Here is a 22,786-nt window from a genome sequence, read left to right on the forward strand (position 1 = left end):
TGTATCAAGAAAGTCGGTATATAAAAGCCTTAAATAAATAAATAAATGTCCCAAGGAGTGCTGTGAAACTCCAGTGCATATTCTTCTCGTATGACATCCAGTACCCATTTGTCCAACATGACCTCAACCCACTACTGGTAGAAGAGTGATAGTTGACCCCCTATCTCCTCGTTCCGTGGATGGGTCAGCAAAACTTCATTGGGAAGTTCTGGCCGAACCTGAACTTGCCCCTCTCTTGGGCTGTTGTCTCCGAAAGGACCGAGACCTCCCCAAGGACCGAGGCCTCCAAAATGTCGAGTTTCTGTAGGAACAAAAGCATTGCGTGCCCCTGGATCGACCCCTCATAGGTGAGGAGTGCTGTGATGGCTTTCTCTTACCTTCCAGTAGCCGGGGCACTGGAGATTCACCCCACTTACTGGCCAGCTTTTTCAATTTGCTTCCGAAGAGGAGTGATCCCTTAAAGGTTATCTTTGTAAGGTTTGCCTTAGAATTCGCGTTGATGACCAATTTTGCAGCCATGGCGTCTTCTGGCCACTATCACTGAGGCCACTCCTGTGGCTGAAGTACGGACTAGGTCAGAGCCTGTGTCAGCTAAAAAGGCAGCAGCAGGCTCCATAGCGTCTATGGAATACGTGGAATATGCCCCAGAGTCAGAGTCATTCACCTCTCTAGAGAGGAGCAGGCATGAGCGAGCCACCAGGGCACAGCAGGATGCAATCTGTAAGGTCATTGCTGATGTGTCAAAGGTTTGCTTAAGGATGGACTCCATCCTCCTATTATACGCATGCTTTAAGGCCGCTCCTCCCTCAATTGGGATAGTTGTTCGCTCCAAAACAGCACAGGCCAGTGCATCCACTTTAGGGAAGAGCAGGCGTTCTCTTGCTGCCGGATACAGTGGGTATAGAGCTTCTAATGCGTGATGACCTTTATAATTCGCTTCAGGTCAATCAACTCCTGGATAGCTTCCAATACCAGAAAATAGCAAGAGGCTTTCCGTACAGACAACAGAAAGGGATTATTCTTAAGTTCCATCAGAAAGTCCGCCCCAGGAACTCCCAGCTTCTTCAGAGTCTGGGTATACAGGGTCCGCAATTCGTCTCTATGGGAAAAACGTAACATGGTCCGATATGTTTCTAAACCTGCTAACATAAGTAATAATCCAGGTCAGACTGAGTGGCCCTAATATGTTAAGCAGCACAAAGAGAATGGTGCTTATGTTTCTTTGCTGTCAGAGCCATTAGCGGCGGCAGTTGCGAATTCAGCCGGCTCGCACTTGAAGACTTTTGTGTGCACAGATTTTTGGGTACCTAAGCAGGCCGCGGCAAGGCACACGCAAAGCCCGTGCGCTCGAGAATTCTGCGCCTAAGTAATGTGTGCATACAACTGCACGTGAAGTTGTGCGCGGACGTATGCACATGACATTCTGTGCACAGCGTGTGCGCAGAGCCAGCAAGATGGCACCAACGTGGCCTACCACGCAGTGTGCCGACTAAGCCTAGCCAGTCAGGTTTTCAGGATATCCACAATGAATATGCATAAGAAAGATTTGCATATTCTGGGGTGGGCAACTGGTCACATTTTCCAACCAATTAGGAACAATATAGCAGTTTCCAGCACCTGCCTCACTTATGCCTGGTTTTTTTTCCCCACTCACAGTCCATCTGCATGCCATTATCCTACTTTGTCCCATGTTAATTTTTTTTTTATATCACGCAAGTAAAAGAAAACATAAGAACATGCCATGCTGGGTCAAACCAAGGGTCCATCAAGCCCAGTATTCTATTTCCAACAGTGGCCAATCCAGGCCATAAGAACCTGGCAAGTGCAAGGTGATGCATATAGGGAAAAATAACCCATGCTATGTTGGGTTCCATGTTAGGTGCTACAACCCAAGAAAGAGATCTAGGCGTCATAGTGGATAACACATTGAAATCGTCGGTTCAGTGTGCTGCGGCAGTCAAAAAAGCAAACAGAATGTTGGGAATTATTAGAAAGGGAATGGTGAATAAAACGGAAAATGTCATAATGCCTCTGTATCGCTCCATGGTGAGACCGCACCTTGAAAACTGTGTACAATTCTGGTCGCTGCATCTCAAAAAAGATATAATTGCGATGGAAAAGGTACAGAGAAGGGCTACCAAAAGGATAAGGGGAATGGAACAGCTCCCCTATGAGGAAAGGCTGAAGAGGTTAGGGCTGTTCAGCTTGGAGAAGAGTCGGCTGAGGGGGGATATGATAGAGATGTTTAAAATCATGAGAGGTCTAGAACGGGTAGATGTGATTCGGTTATTTACTCTTTCGGATAGTAGAAAGACTAGGGGGCACTCCATGAAGTTAGCATGGAGCACATTTAAAACTAATTGGAGAAAGTTCTTTTTTACTCAACGCACAATTAAACTCTGGAATTTGTTGCCAGAGGATGTGGTTAGTACAGTTAATATAGCTGTGTTTAAAAAAGGATTGGATAAGTTCTTGGAGGAGAAGTCCATTACCTGCTATTAAATTCACTTAGAGAATAGCCACTGCCATTAGCAATGGTAACATGGAATAGACTTAGTTTTTGGGTACTTGCCAGGTTCTTATGGCCTGGATTGGCCACTGTTGGAAACAGGATGCTGGGCTTGATGGACCCTTGGTCTGACCCAGTATGGCATTTTCTTATGTTCATGTTACTGTTGCTAGTAATAGCAGTGGCTATTTTCTAAGTCAACTTAATTTATAGCAAGTAAAGGACTTCTCCTCCAAGAACTTATCCAATCCTTTTTTAAACAAAGCTATACTAACTGCACTAACCACATCCTCTGGCAACAAATTCCAGAGTTTAGTTGTGCGTTGAATGAAAATCCACACTATAAATTAGCAAAGGTTTTTAGCACAGACTTACAGAACAACAGCTTTAAATCTCCATGGAACAATGTCAGCAGAGGCTAAAAACTGACTTTAAATAAAAGATTATATCCAATGCCATGCTCCACAGGAGAAAAACAAGTTTGCTTACTGCAATTGTGTTCTCTGTAAACAGAAGGATACCCCATGACACACAGTGGTACCCCCTATGGCCTGTAGGTGATGTCATTCCCCAAGGACAGCAGGATGTTAAGTCCTCACATATGGGTGACATCATCCGATGGAGCCTGGCGCTAACTACATGAGGTCCATCTTCAGTCTTATAACAGAGTTTGCGAAAAAATAAAATAACAAATAGAGAGAAACCCAGCTCCGTGGGGTGACAGGCAGGTTTCGTGAGGACTAATGTCCTGCTATCCTTGGAGAATACCCGTTACAAATAGGCAACTCTGCTTTCTCCACGGACAAGCAGGATGGTAGTCCTCACATATGGGTGATTAAGTAGTTCCAGGCCATTCCGAACATGTGCAGCAGAGAACCGGTGCCAACGTGCACAACAACTAGAGCTCCAACAACCACAGGAGCAGGCTTGAACCCAAGGACAAAGCCCACGGAGGGAGAATTGGGCTTTCATGGCTGGAAAAGATTATGAAGGATGGATTGTCCAAATCGACTGTCCTGCCGCCCATCCTTGTCCAGGCAATAATGTGAGGCGAAGGTGTGGTCACCGCCCTGAAATCTCATAAATAGGGATTGCATGCAAATGAACCACAGAGGCTGACATGGCTCATACCCGATTAAACCTTGGTGTGGCCATCAAGCTGTAAGCCTGCCTGTGCACAGCAGAAGGCAATGCAGTCCGCAAGCCAATGGGATAAAGTCTGCTTGGAAACAGCGACCCCTAGCCTGTTCTTGTCGAAGGAGACAAACAGTTGCGTGAATAGGCAGTGAGGTGCCATCCACTCGTAAAAAGCCAGCGCTCTCTTGCAATCTAGAGTGTGCAGAGCCCGTTCACCTCGGTGAGTGTGAGGCCTTGGGAAAAAGGAAGGCAACACAACTGACTGGTTGAGATGCAACTCTGAAACCATCTTGGGAAGGAACTTTGGGTGTGTCCGGAGGACCACCTTGATATGGTAAAATTTGGTATAAGGTGGGTACAACATTAGGGCTTGCAATTTGCTGAACCTGCAAGCCTATGTCACTGCGACCAAGAAGATGACCATCCAGGAGAGGTACTTCAGGTCGCAAGATCATAATGGTTCAAATGGAAATTTCATGAGCTGCGACAGGACAACGCTGAGATTCCAGGAAACCACTGGAGGGCAAGCGGGGGGCTTTAGTTGAAGTAAGCCCTCAAACTTCCTCACAAGCAGATGACAGGAGATCAGAGTACCATCCGTACCCTGGTGGTAAGCCTCTATGGCGCTGAGGTGAACCCTCACAGATGTGGTTTGGAGACCAGATTCGGAGAGGGAGAACTGATAGTCTAAGAGTGTGGGAGGGGAGCAAGAAAAGGGATCCAGACCGCATCCCTTGCACCAAGGGGAAAACCGCTTCCACTTCATATTGTAAGATTTTCTGGTAGAAGGTTTCCTGGACTCCAGAATAACTCACGATACCCCTTCCAAATGGCCACGGGCCTGCACAATTACCCAGTCAACATCCAAGCCATGAGGGCCAGTGCTTGTAGGTTGGGGTGATGGAGCCTGCCCCGATCTTGGGTGATTAGGTCCTGGGCCATCCCCAACCGGATCGTGGGGGCACGAGGCCAGATCCCGTAGGTTCAGAAATCAGACCTGACGAGTCCAAAAAGGGGCTATCAGGATCATGGAGGCCTGAACCTACTGAAGCGTCTGGAGTATTTTCGAGATGAGCAGCAGGGGAGGGTAAGCGTACAGCAGCCCGGTGCCCCAGTGAATCGAGAAGGCATCTGCCAGCGATCCGCTGCTCCTCTGGCCTAGGGAGCAGAAGTGGTCCACCTTCCTGTTTTCCAGGGAGGCGAAGAGGTCTATTTCTGGGGTCCCCCATAAGCAAAGATCCCATTCGCCACCTTTAGACTGAGGGACTACTCGTGAGGTTGAAAGGCATGGCTCAAGGAGTCGGCCGGGGTATTGTCCACGCCTGAGAGATACACTGCCTTGAGGAGGATCCTGTTGTCGATGGCCCACGACCAAATGTGGACTGCCTCCCGACAGAGTGAAGGATCCCATTCCTCCCTGTTTGTTCAGATACCACATAGCTACTTGATTGTCAGTCTGAACAAGAACTACTTTGTTCAGAAGTTGTTCTCAGAATGCCTGGAGTGCGTAACAAATCGCTCACAGCTCCAGGAAGTTGATTTGAGACTGCGATTCTTGCGCAGACCAAAGACCCTGGGTGTGGAGACCTGCCAGATGTGCTCCCCACCCCGTCCGTGGTGAAGGTAGCCTGGGGTTGTGTGCTCCAGAAGGGGACTGGCCTTTCCAGACTGGAGGAAGTCACCCACCACTTAAGAGATTGATGTAGCAGTGTGGCGATTAGAAAACGTGCACGCAGGTCTTGAGAAGCCTGGCACCATTGAGAATGTAGCGTCCACTGCACCCTGTGCATGTGCAGCCAAGCAAAGGGGGTGACATACACCGTTGCTGCCATGTGGCCTAGCAACCGGAGAAACTGGTGCACCAAGACCTGAGAGAAAGCAGAGACCGCTCAAGTGAGAGCAGCAAGGGTCTCCTTCCTGTCTTGAGGCAGGAAAGCCTTCGCCTAGGCAGTGTCCACTCAAGCCTCAATAAAGTGCAGTTGCAAGAACGGTTGGAGATGGGATTTTGGATAATTGATCAGAAATCCCAGGGTTTCCAAAATTTGGACTGAGGTGCACAGGGCATTCTGTGCCCCTGGTCCAAGTGCTCTTGATAAGCTAATCATCGAGGTACGAGAAGACATGAATCCCCCGTTTCTGAAGATAGGCACCGACAACCGCTAGGCACTTGGTAAAGACACGGGGCGCAAATGCCAGGCCAAAGGGCAGAATGCGATACTGGTAGCAACTCCTGTCAACCAGGAATCGAAGGTATTGCCGATCCACTGGAAAGATGGGGATATGGACGTATGTATCTTTTAGATCTAGGGAGCAAAGCCAGTCTCCCGCTTTGAGAAGGGGGGGGGGGATCAAGGTGCCCAGCGAGACCATTTTGAACTTCTCCTTCATCAAGAAACAGTTTAAGGCCCTCAGATCCAAAATGGGCCGGAGTCCCCTTCCCCCCCCCCCCCCCCCCATCTTCTTGGGGATTAGAAAATACCTGAGTAGAACCCCTCGCTGTGCTGACTGGGCAGAACGGGTTCGACTGCCTGAACCAGTACAAGGGTGGAGAGCTGTACCCAAAGCATTTGTAAGTCCCCTGTTGGTCCCCATTGGGGACACTGAGGCGAATGGGGTGGAACTCATTGGAAGTACAATCTGTAGCCCTGACAGATGATGAACAGGACCCAGAGGTTCGATTTTATGGAGATCCATCGGTGCGCAAACAGCTGGAGCCGACCCCCAACTGAGGGGTTGGTATCCTGCGGTGAGAGCTGGCTCATGCTCCCTGGCCAACCAGACAAAACCCCGTGGAGGGATTCTGCGGTGAAACTGATTGCTCGGGGTGCCTGAGGCTGCCTGGGCCTCCTTCTAGGAGGAGGTTGTTGAGGTCCGGCCCTCGGAACTGGAGGGTAGTAGTCGCGTGGCCGGTAGAAGGGCCACTTTGGATACTGCCTAGGGGGCTTCTTGGGTGGCTGGGTGTCAGAGGTACTAGCTGACAATTGCTGAAGGGCACTACCGCCTCCTTGATTTTGTCTCCAAACAGATTTTCCCCTGTGCATGGCAAGTCAGCCAGGCAGTCCTGGATTTCACCCTGTAAGTCTGAGACACATAGCCACGCCATTCGCCAAGCCCTGATGCGGCAGTTCTCATGGTTGTCTCAAAAACGTCATAAGCAGCGCAAACTTCTTGCTTATCGTACTCCAAGCTCTACTGGTCAATTTTTTGAAAATCCTTCTGGAATTGCTGTAGTAGACTAAATTTAAGGGCCTGTTTCCACAGGTTCCTGGAGTACTGCCCCATGTACAATTGATAGCAAACAATGCAGGCAGTTAACATTGAGCCCTGAAACAACCAGCGTCAAGGGGCATCAAGAGCCCTATGCTCCCACCCTAGGGGAGCCGAGGCATGGGTGTGGATCCTCTTTGCCTTCTTCAAGGATGCCTCTACCACCACCGATTGGTGGGGGAGCTGACGGTGCTCGAACCCGGTGGTAAGTTGGACTAGATAAACTGCGTCCATCTTCCGGTTCACTGGTGGCACAGAGATAGGGTGTCCCTAAAGGGGGGTAACCAGCTCCTTGAAGATGTCATGGACTGGCACCGCCACCGCTTCTATGAATTGCAGAATCTCAAGCATCCTGTGCCTGGTGTCCTGCTCTATTAAAAGCTGGAAAGGCACCAATTCTGCCATGGCTTTTACGAATCCCGTGAAGGAGAGATCCTCTGGGGGAGATTTTCACTGTTCCTCCAGTAGAGAGGGCTTTGAAGACAGATCCTCAGATTCCTCAATGGAGGAAATGGACAGCGCCCCTTCCCAGGGGTCCTATGCGGGGGGGGGGGGGGGGGCGAAGACCCAACAGCGGTCGAGGTATAGGCCTCAAAGGCACTGAAGAAGGAGCTAGAGGCATCAATGGACCTCGAGGCTGTAAGAGCGTTGGTGGGATCAGCAGCACAGACAGATCCGACCCTGATGGCCCTGGGGGAGCTGGGAGGTGGCGGAGTGCCCTGCGTCCCAAGAAGCCAACGAACCCGATGGCCCTTCCTCCTCAGAGGTGTCGGTCACTGGTATGGGGGCCAGTGGCGGTGGCAGCAGTACTCTCTTCGGCCGCGAAGGGGCTTGGGGCACCTGTGCCAGCTGCGTAAGTAGAACAATGAGCAGCATATTGAGCCATTCCGGTAAAGGTGCAACTACCAGTGGATTCGGCTCCAGCGGCATTGGCGGTCTTGGTGGAACCGGAGGCTCAAAGCCCTGCAGGGCCCAGCTGACTGCCAACTGCATGACCTCTTCAACGCCTCCTCAAAGGCAGCCATTGACAAAATGGTAAAGGAGGAGGCGGAATCAGGACATCTCCCTGGGACTTGAGGGGGCATCGATCCTTCCACCGGTGTCGGTCGCCTGGAGGCTTCAGGGGGGGGGGGGGGGGCGGAGGAAATTGCTTCCTCCGCCTTAGACCGCTTTGGAGGAGGCACTAATGCTGATGCCTGTCTGTGGTCTGGCTTAGTGGATGATGAACGATGTCGATGTTTCTTCGACCGTTCTTGATGATCGCCAAAGTCTTTTCCCGGGACCGAGGAAGACAGCGAGGAACCGGATCAGGAACGGGACAACAAAGACTGTGGTCGGTCACCAGCTCCAGTCTTGGGCCCGGGGAACAGATGTAGGCACACAGGTCACAACCACAGACATCGAACGCCCCCAGGCAGAGGACGCAGACCTCGTGGGGGTCAGTGATGGACATAGTCCAGGGGCACCGGCGAAAACCGGTTGATGCCATCGGAAAAAGTATGTGGCGCGCAGTGGATGGTCGACCGATACTGGGAGACTAAATAGTTGACGATTGACTGCGAAAGACCGAAGGACTTACCAGGTCTCAGAGAGCGGAACAGATAAAAAAATACAAGGGACCCTACGCAATGCGGGACTAACAGCAAATTTCATAAAACCTGTGAAAAAGAAGCAGCATGAGCTCATGACCGCGAGGCAGCAGCTTCGCGGAAAGGAAGAGACTGAAGAGCGACCCTGCATGGATGCATGGTTAGCGGCATGCTGGACATGCTCAGTGTGCCAGTCAAAGTCTCTAGAAACTTTGACAAATGTTTTCCGTGCCAAACTCCATCGGATGATGTCACCCATGTGTGAGGACTACCATTCTGCTTGTCCTTGGAGAAAACTCTCTGTCTCGATCTGCTGGAGGGAAGGAAAAGCCCAGGAGTCTGGACTGATCTGGGTACATACAGGGAACCCATGTCATCAAATTTGAATCATAATAGCCAAAGAAGTATGCAGTCAAATACTGACAGGACCCAAAAACACTGTCTCAGTGGGAAACCAAGAGACATTGCCCTGCTGAGAACTTAACACGGAAGGTTATTTTATCTAGATCTGCCTGTTTTCAAGTGCCTGCATAAATAAGACCAAGGCAGAAGGACAATACAGCACCTAACACCCTAAGCAGGAGTCATGGGTTGGCCAACAGAGTCCAGGGGTCAGAAAGACCCCCACCTCGGAAGAAGGAGAGGCAGTCTGGCTCCTATCTGCTGGAGTCACTCTTGCTTACAATGTCATCCACATATCATAGCTAATTCATCCTATTGTTTACAAAGAACACTGTTTGCGGTAAGCAAACATTTTTCTCCTGTGTCATAGCTAATTCAGCTTGGCTTGTCAATGGTGAATCTGACTAAATTGTTCCAGAGACCAATAATTAATTAAAAAATGTATATCCCACCACTCCACAGTTCATGGCAGGGTACATCAATACCTGGAATCAGTCGATGAGGAAGCAGTCTTTATACCAGAGCTTGAAGTGGCTGATTTCAAATCTCCATGTTGTTGCCTCAGTTTCTCTCCTTTTTCTTCCTGTTCCTCTTGCTCTCTTGTTTCTAAAATGAAAAGATCACAATCCTTTTTAAATTTACTAAAAATGAATCACGTGGTGGCTTAACTCTAAATAATACAGTGAACTGCTCAACTAGCACTCACTGATTTCATTGCACTCTATTATGTCTTCAGTCCTAGAGTTCCTGCTCCCTCACCACCAGTGTGATGACTTCTCTGTCTTCAAAATCTTATACAGCCTTTAACCTTTCCCTAACAAATTACACCTCTACTTTCAAATCTTATCTTAACACTCAGAAAAATGCAGCAGAGCACTCTGGCCATAAAGCAAGGGCTGGTGAGAACTATCACAGACTGAACAGCATAAATTCAGTCACACATTTCAACTAAAATTCAATCCACATTTATAACAAAGAGTGACCCAGGACCTAAATTCTGGCCCTAGGCCACTAATCTTTCCTTCACATTTTAACCTAACATCTACTTCTGGTTGTGTTGGGGGTTTCAGTGTTGAGGATGGCACTGCTTTACCTAACCCTTTAAATGTATGGAGAGATGACCTCTAGAAGGCTGATGTGGGTGCCTATTGCAAGCATGACTTGTGATATAAAGAGCAGTGAAGAGGCAATGAAACACTTTTAGACTTGTCACACAGTAAGTCATTATTCTTGTTCTCCTAAGTTTCTTGATTTCTGATCATACGTAGCTTCATAATTGCTCATAAAGTATTCTAAAGGATTTATGCTTCAGTTTTGTGCTTTGCTTTTGCTACACAGACAGATGCTGCAGAAAGGAAGATGTTAGTTAAAATTGCTGTGCAAACTAGAAAGTTATTAGGCCACAGTATTAGAGAGTTATGTGTAGAACACACTAAGATCATTTGACACTTTAGCTTACTTGTAGGCCCATACATAACATTTGCATAGAGCGAGAGTGAATTTACATACAGCCATTTGGATTGGTTATAATAAATGGCCAGTCATAGAAATATTTTGACAATTATGTAACCCAGTTATTGGTTAAGAGGTTGGAAATGTGTAAATCCTACTGTATATAATGTATTACCAGTAAATTAATCTGAGAGTTTCCTATTGGTGCCTTGCATGGCTCATCTGTCTCTCTCTCCATAAGGTATACCTTATTATATTTGTAGCATTTAACAAAAAGTATTTTTCTCTACAGCTGTTGGCTCTAAACGTTTATTTGATCCACATCAGGGCACATACCCTATGCAAATATAAGCCTTATTTCAAAGTGGGACTGTGTAATTTTTGGAGATTTTGCAGTAAGATCCAGAGGAAAAAACGAAGTGATTCTGGGGATCTCTTTAGGCCTGCTGGTTCTTCCAGTCCATCAGGGCCATATATTACCATGGATGGGATTATACCAAAGAAAAACTCCTAGGCATTTGTCAAGAGGCACCTGGAAGAAGGCATGTAGACTAACTACAGTATTGGAAATCCTCTGGCCTTCTCTGGAATTTTCCTCACACAAGCTACCTATGTCTCTCTCTCACGCACCCCTTCACTCAGGCTCTGTCTCACACATACACAATCCCTTCACACAGGCTAGGACCCTCGCATACACACGATCCCTTTTCCATACACACGAGCTCCTAATCTCTCACACACACGCACATAAACACTCCTTCACAATCTCCTCATATAGGCTCCATCTCTCAAGCATTCCTCCCCCCCATTCTCTTACCTCCCATGTTCTCTCTCACCCTCCCCTCTCTTACACCCCTCTCCCTGCTCTCACCCTCCCCAACCCCACACACTCCCCTCCCCTCTCCTCTCTCACACACACATTCTCTCTCATGGGGCCTTTATCTTCGCCATGAGCGAGCATACTCTGTTCGCGGCACACTAGGGCCTTCCATTTTCGCCGCAAACGGTGCACCTGGGCCTTCATCTTCACTGCGAGCGGAGCACATCCCGCAGCACACCAGGGCCTTCGTCTGTGCGTGCTCCGTTCGCGGCATGCCAGGATCTTGTTTGCTATTTTCTGCGGGGGGGGGGGGGGAATTCCCGCAAAACTACTTCCCAGAGACTCACTCACTCACTCTCTCTCTCTCTCTCTCTTCCACTCCTCTCCTGCCCGAAAAGGGATTTGCAATATTTAGCGCAAATCCTGTTTCAGGCATATCGCACAGCAAAGCACCAAGAAAAAAGGTGTAGTTAAAACGTGCAATAGTGTGTGTTACGCTACTGCATGCAATGTTAAACACCTCTCATTTTCAAAAACTCCGCCCAAACTCTTTCCTTTTGACTTAATATTTAGAATTTGCATACGCATCTCGCGATGCATTTACCGCATGCATTATCGCTGGTGTTAGGGCCCTAATACCCGCAATAAGGGCCTAATGCAATTTGATGAATGAGCTCCTAAAAGTTAGCTCCAAAAAAACATATAATGACCCAGCAGCTGATTCAATTTTATTTGATCAAATTCTCATATCACAGGTATCATTTCAAGATATTGGTAAACCTGAAATTGAAAAATTTGTTTCAGTTCAAGAATTAATTTTGTACTTTGGACTCTTACCGTCCTTCTGCATTGTATTTACTTAGGAATGATTTTTTAGAGGTTTTGATTTCTTTATATAATTGTTCATTACCAGAAGGCTATGTCCCTACTATACTAAAAAGAGCTATAATTCACCCTGTTCCTAAAAGGTGGCGATTTGAATAAAGCTTCTCCTTCTTGTTTTCGACCAATTTCTAATCTAACTAAGTACATTGGGAAAAATATTAGAGAAACTGATCTATTTCAGTTTGCTGATTTTCAAAAGGAAAACAATATATTGCATCAATATCAGAGTAGTTTTACAAAGAAAACACAGCACGGAAACTTTGTTGGTTTCTGTCATGAACTACTTATTGTGTGAATTTGATCAGGGCAGAGCTGTTGTTCCCTGTACGTACCAGGATCAGTCTAGACGGTGGGTTATGTCCCCCGTCCAGCAGATGGAGTCAGAACACAAACTTCTGGGGGAGGTGCTATATAAGACCACCTCCCTTGTCTCAATACTCAGTATCGTTCTGACTCCAGCAGATGGTAGCAGGGGACCCGCAGTTCCCCAGCATAGTAGCTTAGTGGATTCTAGGCTTGTACTCTGTCTCTTTTCTTGGAGGGATCAAGTTTTATAGAAAAAAAAAAAAGGCAGAAGCAGTTTTCTTGTCAATTTAGTTCAGCTCGGGAGAGTTCTCCACCCCCCCCCCCCCCCCCGGGCACTTGCTGACAGGCCTGTTCCTGTGTTTTTCCCTCTGTCTTTCCTAATCCTGCTGTCCAGGGGTAAATTTGTGTTTTCTTCCGTTTTGATTTACAGGTTTCCCCCCCCTCCTTGCACCTGACCGCCGGGGTGCACGTTAGAGGCTCTAACCTCTCCACCCCCCCCCCCCAATTGATCGCCGACCCACAGCCCCGCAATGTGACATTCCCCGGGGCCACTCTCCGCCGGGACGTCCGATTCCCCAGCGGTCCTTTGTCGCCAGGTCGGTGGGGTTTGTGGGCGGTCCGTTTTTGCGGCTTGGCCTCCAGGCGCTGAAGAAAAAGCCCGAGCTTTCCAACCCCCCCCCCCCCTTGCTCTCAGGATGCCGCGGTCGGCGGCCTGCACTGCATGCGGACGACTTGGGGGCCGGCTTTCGCGGGAGGGGCTATGCACGAGCTACCTCCCCGGTGGGGAAGGCTGCTCGCAGCAGGGGGATGCCGCCGGAGCCCACGGACAGGACCGCGCTTCTCGTCAGCGGCAAGCCCCGCTCCCACTGAGCGCGGGAATGGTGGCCATCTTGTTTTTGGACGTCAAGGATGCAGACTCTCAGGGGGAGGACCCGATACCGGTGCTGCCACCCGTTTTAGCTCCGTTTTCAGAGTCGGAGCCACGTTATCGCATGGGGGAGGGCTCCAGCTTGCCCCCCCCCAGGGGGTTCCAGCGTTTTCACCTGAATTTGTTTTGATGCATAATGCCTTCCTGCAGCGCATGGCCCAGCCTTTGGATGTCGCCACGGGACCCCCACCTCCCAAGTTGGCGCACACGGCCCCACTCCCAGGAGGGGACCCCTCCCAGGGCAGCGCCCAGCGGGGCGGAAGGTTGCCAGATCCAGCCCGGGATCCACCCGAGGCACCCCGGAGGTATCCCGCAACCCCGGTCAGTGACCCGATTCCTGACCCGTCCAGATGGAAGGCGATGACCCTCGGGTCCTCCGCATCTTCCAGCGGGACGAGCTGGACGGCCTAATCCCGCATATTCTACAGGAAATGGACATCGATGCCCCCCCGGAACTCCCAGGGCCTGACCCCAAGGTGAAAAAGGGAGATCCTCTCCTGGCGGGGTTGCGACCGCTGGCCAGGGCCTTCCCTACCCATCTCACGTTTTTGCAGTTAATTTCCAGAGAGTGGGACTCCCCTGAGGCCACCTTAAAAGGTCAGCAGAGCGTTGGAAAAGCTCTACCCCCTCCCGGAGGAGCTCCTCGAGCTGCTCAAGGTTCCGGAGGTGGACTCAGCGGTCACTAAGCGTACCACCATGCCGGTCACAGGCGGTCCAGCGCTGAAGGATATCCAGGACAGAAAGTTGGAGGTTTACCTCAAAAGGATCTTTGAGGTGTCAGCTCTAGGCGTCCATGCGGCCATCTGCAGCTCACTGGCGCAAAGGGAAGGGCTTCGCTGGGTCCAACAGCTTCTCACCTCCCAGGATCTGCCGGCAGCGGAAGCCCAACAGGCAGACAGGCTGGAGGCTACGATCGCCTACGGAGTAGATGCTCTATATGATCTTCTCCGAGTCCTTTCCCGGTCTATGGTGGCGGCGGTCTCGGCCCGTCGTCTCCTGTGGCTTCGCAACTGGTCGGCAGATGCCTCTTCCAAGTCTCGCCTGGGGTCGCTCCCGTTCAAAGGCAAGTTTCTTTTCGGGGAGGATCTGGACCAGATCATCAAGTCTCTCGGTGAAAATGGTGTTCACAGACTACCGGAAGATCGTTCTCGTTCCTCCAGAAACCGGTTTCGGTCTCAGCGTCTGTTTCAGAATAGCAGGCAACCGACTCCACAGACACCGTCCTCCCGCTCGCATACCTGGAACCAGTCCTTTCAAGGGCGCAGACCCGGCAGGGATGGGCCGGGATATAGCGCTTCCTCAAAACCAGCCCAATGATACCAGGCCGACCCACGCGGCGTTCCCCAGGATAGGGGGCCGGATTGCGCTCTTCTACAAGGAGTGGGTCCACGTCACGTTGGATCAGTGGGTCTTGGATATTCTAAAATGCGGCTACGCCTTGGATTTTGTCCGCGCCCCCAAGGACAGGTTCATCTTCTCTCCATGCGGATCCCTTCTCAAACAAACAATGGCTGTTCGTCAGACTCTCGACCGCCTCCTTTCGCTGGGGGCAATAGTCCCGGTTCCCGCCACCGACTTGGATCGGGGCCACTATTCCATCTATTTCGTGGTTCCCAAAAAGGAGGGCAACTTCCGTCCTATCCTGGACCTCAAGACAGTCAACAAATCCCTCAGGGTTCCATGGTTCTGGATGGAGACCCTCCGCTCGGTCCTGGCCACAGTGCACTAGGGGGAATTCCTGGCTTCGTTTGATCTCACGGAAGCGTACCTTCACATCCCGATCCACCAGGCACATCAATGCTTCCTCCGGTTCAAGATTCTAGGGCAACATTTTCAATTCCAAGCCCTTCCTTTTGGCTTGGCGACAGCTCCACGTGTCTTCACGAAGGTCATGGTGGTGGTGGCGGCTGCTCTTCGCAAGGAAGGAATCCTAGTTCACCCCTACCTGGACGACTGGCTCATACGGGCGAAATCCCTAACCCAGGGCTATCGGGCAGTCGACAGAGTGGTGCGCCTGCTCCAATCCCTGGGGTGGGTCATCAACTATTCCAAGAGCAGCCTCATCCCATCCCAGTCGCTGAATTTCCTGAGAGCGCACTTCAACACAAAGGAGGGCAAGGTTTTCTTGAAGCCGGAGCGGGCCCTGGCACTGCGCGATCAGGTTCGTCTTTTCTCTGCGCTCTCTTCGCCCACAGCGTGGGATTATTTACAGATCCTGGGAACCATGGCCTCTACCATCGACCTGGTTCCGTGGGCTTTTGCGCATTTGCGTCCTCTCCAGAAAGCTCTTCTCTCTCTCTGGAAGCCGGTGTCGTGGGATTTTCAGGTTGTCCTTCCGATCCCACCGGCAGCAAGACCAGCCTCCTCTGGTGGCTGGACCTTTGCCACTTGGCCCAGGGTATCCCCCTGGAAATGCCGGACTGGGTGGTGGTCACCACGGACGCCAGCCTCTCGGGCTGGGGTGCGGTATGCCAGTCAAGTACGACACAGGGTCTGTGGACGTAGGAGCAAATGCAATGGCCAATAAACAGTCTGGAGACCAGAGCGGTCCGCTTAGCATTGAAGGCTTTCCTCCCCCTGGTCCGCCATCGGGCGGTCAGAATCCTCTCGGACAACGCAACCACGGTGGCATACATAAATCGCCAGGGAGGCACGAGGAGCCAGGAGGTCTCCCTAGAAGCGGACAAGCTGATGCAATGGGCGGAGCGACACTTGCTTCGCCTTGCGGCCTCACACATTGCGGGAGTGGACAATGTTCAGGCGGACTTCCTAAGTCGACAACACATAGACCCCAGAGAATGGGAACTCTCGGAAGACGCAATGCATCTGATCGTCCGACGTTGGGGGCCCCCCGGATGGACCTCATGGCCACTGCTGGCAATGCGAAGGCTCCTCGCTTCTTCAGCCGCAGAAGGGAGCATGGAGCGGAGGGAGTCGAAGCGCTGGTGTTACCGTGGCCCCGAGGGATTCTCCTATATGTCTTCCCTCCGTGGCCTCTGGTGGGCAAGGTAATCCGAAGAATAGAGGGTCACCAGGGACCAGTGATTCTGGTCACGCCGGAGTGGCCCCGTCGGCCGTGGTTCGCAGACCTGCTCCACCTCGCGGAGGAGGGCCCCCTCCACCTAAGTCACCTCCCACACTTACTCAGACAAGGACCAATATTTTTCGAGGAGGCAGATCGCTTCTGTCTTGCGGCTTGGCTTTCGAGAGGCGCAAGCTAAGTCGTCGTGGGTACTCTGAGGCGGTGATATCGACTCTGATGCGAATTCATAAGACATCCACTTCCGTGGCTTATGTTCGCGTATGGAAGGTTTTTGAGACATGGTACATGTCACATTCCATTCAGCCAACCCGCATCTCGGTTGCGCACATTCTCTTGTTCTTGCAGGCTGGTCTGGATAAGGGGCTGGCTTATAACTCCTTGCGAGTTCAAGTTGCGGCCTTGGGCGCCTTTCTTCGCCATGGGAATGAGTCTCTGCTCTCCTCCCATCCGGATATACTCCGTTTCCTCAGGGGGGTTAAGCACTTGAAGCCGCTGGTACGGCCTCCTTGTTCTTCTTGGAACCTCAACCTAGTGCTGCGCGTCCTCGGCGGACCTCCTTTTGAGCCTCTACGTTCCGCTACGCTTAAGGATCTCACACTTAAGACGATCTTCCTGGTAGCGATTAGTTCGGTGCGTCGCATTTCCGAATTACAAGCGTTATCCTGCAGGGAGCCATATCTCCGTTTCACCGACGAGGGGGTCACGTTGCGCACGGTTCCTTCCTTTCTTCCCAAGGTTGTTTCGGCTTTTCACCTCAACCAGACGGTGGAATTACCTTCCTTTGCATCGACGGATTCTCGTGATCTTCGCAAGCTCGATGTGAAGCGCTGTCTGATGCAGTATCTGGAGATCACCAATGAGTTCCGGCTTTCTGATCACCTGTTCGTTCTTTGGTCGGGTCCTAAGAAAGTAGGTTTGGAGGCCATACATCCTATCGCCCGGTGGCTGAAGGAAGCAATCGTTGCCACTTACGTTGGGGCGGGACGGACCCCGCCGCCGGGACGCAAGGCTCATTCCATTCCTTCTCAGGCTACGTCATGGGCGGAGAGTATTCGGTATCATCGCAGGAGATCTGCAGAGCGGCCACTTGGAAATCGCTCCATACCTTCGCAAGGCACTATCAGCTCGATGTTCGGGCACCATTTTCGGTTCTTTTGGGGATGGGGTCATCAGAGCAGGGCTGTCTACGGCCCACCCATCATAGGGACGCTTTGGTACATCCCACCGTCTGGACTGATCCTGGTACGTACAGGGAAAAGAAAATTATTCCTCACCTGCTAATTTTCGTTCCTGTATTACCAAGGATCAGTCCAGACGCCCTCCCTGTTTCTTGGGGGGGGGTTTGTGGGAAGCCTCTGCTCGACTCATCTCCTACTCTTGTCTGACAGTTCTGTTTGCAAGTTCCAGTTGGTGTTTTCTTATTCAGTTAAGTACATTTTACTGTTGGTGGCCTAAGTTTGCCTCCTGTGTGTTTACTTACTTGATCCCTCCGTCTTCTCTTGGTTTTCTCTGGGCTTTGCTAGTCTAGTTACTGAGTATTGAGACAAGGGAGGTGGTCTTATATAGCACCTCCCCCAGAAGTTTGTGTTCTGACTCCATCTGCTGGACGGGGGACATAACCCACTATCTGGACTGATCCTTGGTACTACAGGAACGAAAATTAGCAGGTGAGGAATAATTTTCTTGTGTATTTCTTGTTATATCTTCAACCTTTGATACTGTTTCCCACAATATTTTCTTGGATCTTCTAAGGGAGTTTGGAATGGTTTGAATGATATCTTTGTGAAAGAGAACAAATTATGATTGGTGATTCTACTTCTGCTTGATTTGCTGTTTCTTATGGGGTTCCTCAGCGGTCAGTGTTGCTGCAGCGTTATACAATGAATATATGCTTTCAGTGCATACGGTATTAGATCAATATTCAATAACGTTTAGAATGTATGCAGATGACATACAATTGTATTTCCCTGAGATAACCTCGATGCAAGAAATCATGGTTTTGATTGCCAAGGGCCTTCAAATCATTGATAGGATGTATGCAAGTCATTTAATGTTAAAATGTCAGAAAAACTGTTTTTCAAGGGATCCAGACTACCTACATAAACATAAATGTTTGCTCCCTTAATATTTTGGGAAAGGAAATGTTTTTTGTCCACATTCACATCTTAAGGGAGGGATTTTATAAATTGTGTCTCCTAACACATTTGTGATAATTCTTGGATAAAGATGATTTTAGGAACATTGTGAAATCTTTTGTACTTACAGTGATTGATTACAGTAATTCTTTATTGGTTGATCTTCCTGCTTCCACTATTTGTCCACTTCAGATGTTAATGAATTCAGCTGCTCATCTTATTTCAGGGGTCCACAGATGCAACCATGTTTCCCCACTGCTAATTGATCTTCATTGGCTGCATGTCAATAGGCGAGTTGAATTCAAAATGCTGATGCTGGTTTTTAAAGCCTTAAAAACTCAGAGTCCATCTTATCTTGCAGTATTTCTAAAAATATATATATATTCCAACCAGGAATTTGCAATCCCAAAGCAAACTGTTGTTGCATGAACCGTCTATTAAACAGGCCTTTTCTGTTGTTGGGGTATTGTTATGAATGCCTTGCTTGAAGCACTAAGAAATAATGATGATATTTTAAAATTTCACAAGCAACTGAAAGCCTTTTTATTTTGCAAATAGTGTTTTTATTATTTTGTTTAGACTATGAATTGTTCATTTTAAATGATTATATGTTTTACTGTATTTTATATTGTTGTAAATCACCTAGCAAGTGTGTCCAATATACATGGAATAGTCTTAATGGGATGGAGAGACGAGGCAGACACAGGATCAGGAACTCTGGAGTCAGGAAGCAGCAATTCACACCACACACAGGTTGCAAGCAACCCACTGCTGAGGCAAAGAGGAGGCAGCAGGCAAGCTCTTAAATAGGGCTCTGGAAGTGACATCATCACGGGGGCGACGTAGCCTGTTCCTGCCGTGGCCCTTTAAATCTGGTGATGCTGGCCACATGTGCCTAAGGATACATCCTGAAAGCGCAACAAAAGTACTGGGACTGGCTGAAAGTCTGAAAGGAAAAGACGATGCAAGTTTCCTTGAAAAATTCTTCCTGAAATTGTTCAGTTTAAAATTTATTAAGATTGAGAGGACTTACTGGATGCCATTTTTTTTAAACCTAATTCAACCCTACCTACCAGTGGTTCCCAAACCTTTCCCGGAGGAACCCTAAGCAGTCAGTTTTTCAAGATATCCACAATGAATACTCATGAGAGAGATTTGTATACAATTGCAATCTACTGAAAGGACTCCAGGATAATGTTATTCAAAAAGGAACAGACTGGGGGAAAAGCTATAAGAAAATGTCAGTGTTTGAATATTCTTTGGGACAATTTCAGGTCCATCATTGTAAAGCGAAAACAATTTGGCACCACCAAGACACTGCTGCTGTTGTGATCCTGCCCGCAAGGAGCGTGGGCAGGCTCTTACCTTCTCACAGCCAGTCGGGCTGCTGACGCTGCTGCTTGCTTTCTCCCTGAATCAGCTGGGGCTGTCCCCGCAGCTGTTCCCATGCAGTCGGCTCCTCTGTTCCTGCCTTCTCCCGACGTGCTGCTGTGATCCCGGGCCCTTCAGTCAGCAGGCCGTCTCTGCTGGTGCCTGCTACAGCCCGGGTCCTTGCCTGGCTGGGAAGCCATCCCTGCCAGTGCCTGCAGCCTGCTACAGCTCTCTACTCTGCCTGCAGTCTTACCTCTCCTCCTGGGGCTGTCTTCACGGCATGGAGCCGTTCCTGCAGTCAGCCCTTCTCCTGCTTCAGTCCTTGCAGCTCTCTGTTCTCTCTGCCGGTGCCTGCAGCCAGCCTTACCTCTCTCTGCTTCTTCCTGCTTCTGTCCTTGCAGCTGGGAGCTGCTCCACTGACCTGCCTTCACCCAGCTCCAGCCCAGGGCTGCTCCACTGCTTCCCTGGCCTTCCACGTGGCTGAGGACGCCTCCAGCTTCCAGCTCTTCTCTCCAGCTCCCTAGGGCGCGGGCGCGCGCCTCTCTGCTCCTCTTCAAGGGCCAGCCAGGTGTGGCCCCCTGCTGACCCCTCCCTGGGCGTTGTCCACCTCAGCTCTACTAAAGGGCTCAGCGTTCATTCTGTCTTTGCCTTCGCAAGGAGTTGGTCACTCCTGAGATCCTTCGCTCCAGGAAGTTGTCCGTGTTCCAGCACTTCTGCAAGGTCCTATGTTTCTTGTTATCTGTCGGAGCTCCTCGTCCAGTCCTGATGTCTGCCTGCCGTTCCAGTCCCAAGGTCTGTCTCTTGATCCAGTCCTGATGTTCCTGCTGTTCCAGATGTCCATGTTCCAGCCCTGAGGTGTGTCTCCTGTTCCAGTATCCGTGTTCCAGTCCTGATGTTCCTGCTGTTCCAGATGTCCTTGTTCCAGCCCTGAGGTCTGTCTTATCCTTGTTCCTGATCCTGATGCTTTAACCTGCCTTGAGCTGCCAGGAGTGCAGCGTATCCTTGCCTTGAGCTGCCAGGAGTGCAGCAACCTGCTTCCTCTTTCCTGTGCTCTCCCGCTCTCAGCGTGGTCCGCGACCAGCCTTCCAGGGCTGAGTAGGGCGCGCATGAGGCAGGGTGGTCCACGACTCAGTCCCGCGGGTGGTCTGAGTAGGGCGCCCTGAGGGACAGTGCCCATGTCTTCCTTCAGCCCTCATTCCTGACTCCACCTCTGTGCATCCAGTACCTCATCCTGAGTCCACGTCTGTGCCTGTCCACGTCTATGCATCCTGCACCTCGTCCTGAGCTCACGTCTGTGCCCGAGTCCACGTCTATGCATCCTGCACCTCATCCTGAGTCCACGTCTGTGCCCGAGTCCACGTCTATGCCTGAGTCTACATCGTTCCTGAGTCTTATCTGAATCCATGTTCCAGTCTTCGCTGCCCTGGCCTCCATCTGGCCTGCCGCTTTGTGCCGTACCCTGCGGCAGGTCCGAAAGGGCTGGGAACGGTCGGAGGACTGTTCACAAGACCAACATTGCGTTGTTGGGTCTTCCGAAGCGTGCAGGTCCGGAGGAGGGCCTGTCAGCCAGTCTTCACTCCAGCTTGCTTCCGTCCAGCCCATGCTCGGGAATGCCACGCCTCCCGTGGCACCTCTTCAGACCTCTCTGGCGTCGAGCCGCGGCCCAAGGGCACACACATCTCCCAGGAGTGGGATCGCTCTCCTAGCGCTCCACAACAGCTGCTATCAGTCTATTCCTCCAAAAGTCAGTAGGCATGGGTTAAGGAAACTGCTGTGGAAGCAGAGAGGGCTCTGGCTGATACTAGGAAAAATATTGACTAACAATTTCAAGATTACAAACAATGCCTGTGTGGGAGGGCAGCAAAAAGCCATATAATGTGCTGCCCAGCATTTATTTATATATAAAATGTATAACCCGATGATCTACCATTCTTAGCAAGGAACAGAAAATACATACATAACTGTCAAATATTCCATATCAAGTAGACCAGTGGTCCATACTCAACCTCCTCCAAATTGGACAAAATTTTGCATGGATGTTCTCTAGGGTCTCAAATAAAACCGTACTAAATTTTTCAACTGAATCTCCATTGGTTAGAGAACTAGGGACAATTGAATGGAGGTCACTTCTGAGTACCGTGCTCCGCACAACCTAAAATAGCCATTTTATCCAGGTGCTGCAGCCCGACACCACCTCTCAGGGGCCTGAAATTTTGTGGATTAGTACAACCCCTGGTGGTAAGTCCCAGTGCAAAATTTGGAACATAACGTAAGCTTGCCTCCCTTTTTATGGGCCAGCAAGGTATGTGAAAAATGTTACAAAAGAAATATAAGGCCTACTTTGATTCTTCATTACTCCCAACCTATACTTTGATTCAGGCCCTGACTGGACCAGTAGTCATTGCCCATGACATATACTTATAAGATTTGCACTAAGAGGCATTACGTGCAACTGGAAGCAAAGATATAATTACATAAAGACAAGATGTCTCTTTTTTAGGCTGTTTTGCCAATTTTCAGGTGCAAATATCTCAACTGTATAGTTTTTAATTCTTTTCTTTATGTCGTTTGAAAGAGCATCTTTTTTTTCTACAAAAGACGCCCTGTTTCATTTTGGACCCAGTCTTGCTCTGGTTAGAATTAAGGCCCCAACGATATGCATCACTTGCATGCGTGGGCGTGCTATCTTAAAAAGAGACATCTTTTGCACCAAAGCCGTAGCGTGTCTGTGGCCAATATGGCCACGGCCATAGGTGCCACTACCAAAAGGCACCATAACGTCGCCGTCATGTGGGGCCTCGGTAAGTGGAAAAACAGAGCGGCCCACCGGCCAAGCTGATGATTCTGGTGGAGCCGAGCTGCTTTTCTACTCCTAGGCATCGGAATGGGGGGCTGCCAACAACGGGCAAAGCTCCACTGGTGCCAGTGGGACGGTGCATGAT

At 50.0% G+C, this 22,786-nt stretch overlaps 1 protein-coding gene across 5 annotated transcripts in view; it reads right to left on the reverse strand.

The window, feature by feature from the left end:
* Positions 1–22,786, reverse strand: part of WDR70 (WD repeat domain 70) — a 587,030-nt gene that overhangs the window by 552,628 nt on the left and 11,616 nt on the right. For all 5 annotated transcript variants that reach the window (XM_029578603.1, XM_029578594.1, XM_029578568.1 and 2 more), the window contains exon 4: positions 9,390–9,510. In XM_029578603.1, the coding sequence (XP_029434463.1) occupies positions 9,390–9,510 (121 nt within the window). The remainder of the gene's footprint in view (positions 1–9,389; positions 9,511–22,786) is intronic.

The sequence above is a fragment of the Rhinatrema bivittatum genome, chromosome 1 (genome assembly GCF_901001135.1).
Source record: "Rhinatrema bivittatum chromosome 1, aRhiBiv1.1, whole genome shotgun sequence".
Lineage (NCBI taxonomy): Eukaryota > Metazoa > Chordata > Amphibia > Gymnophiona > Rhinatrematidae > Rhinatrema > Rhinatrema bivittatum.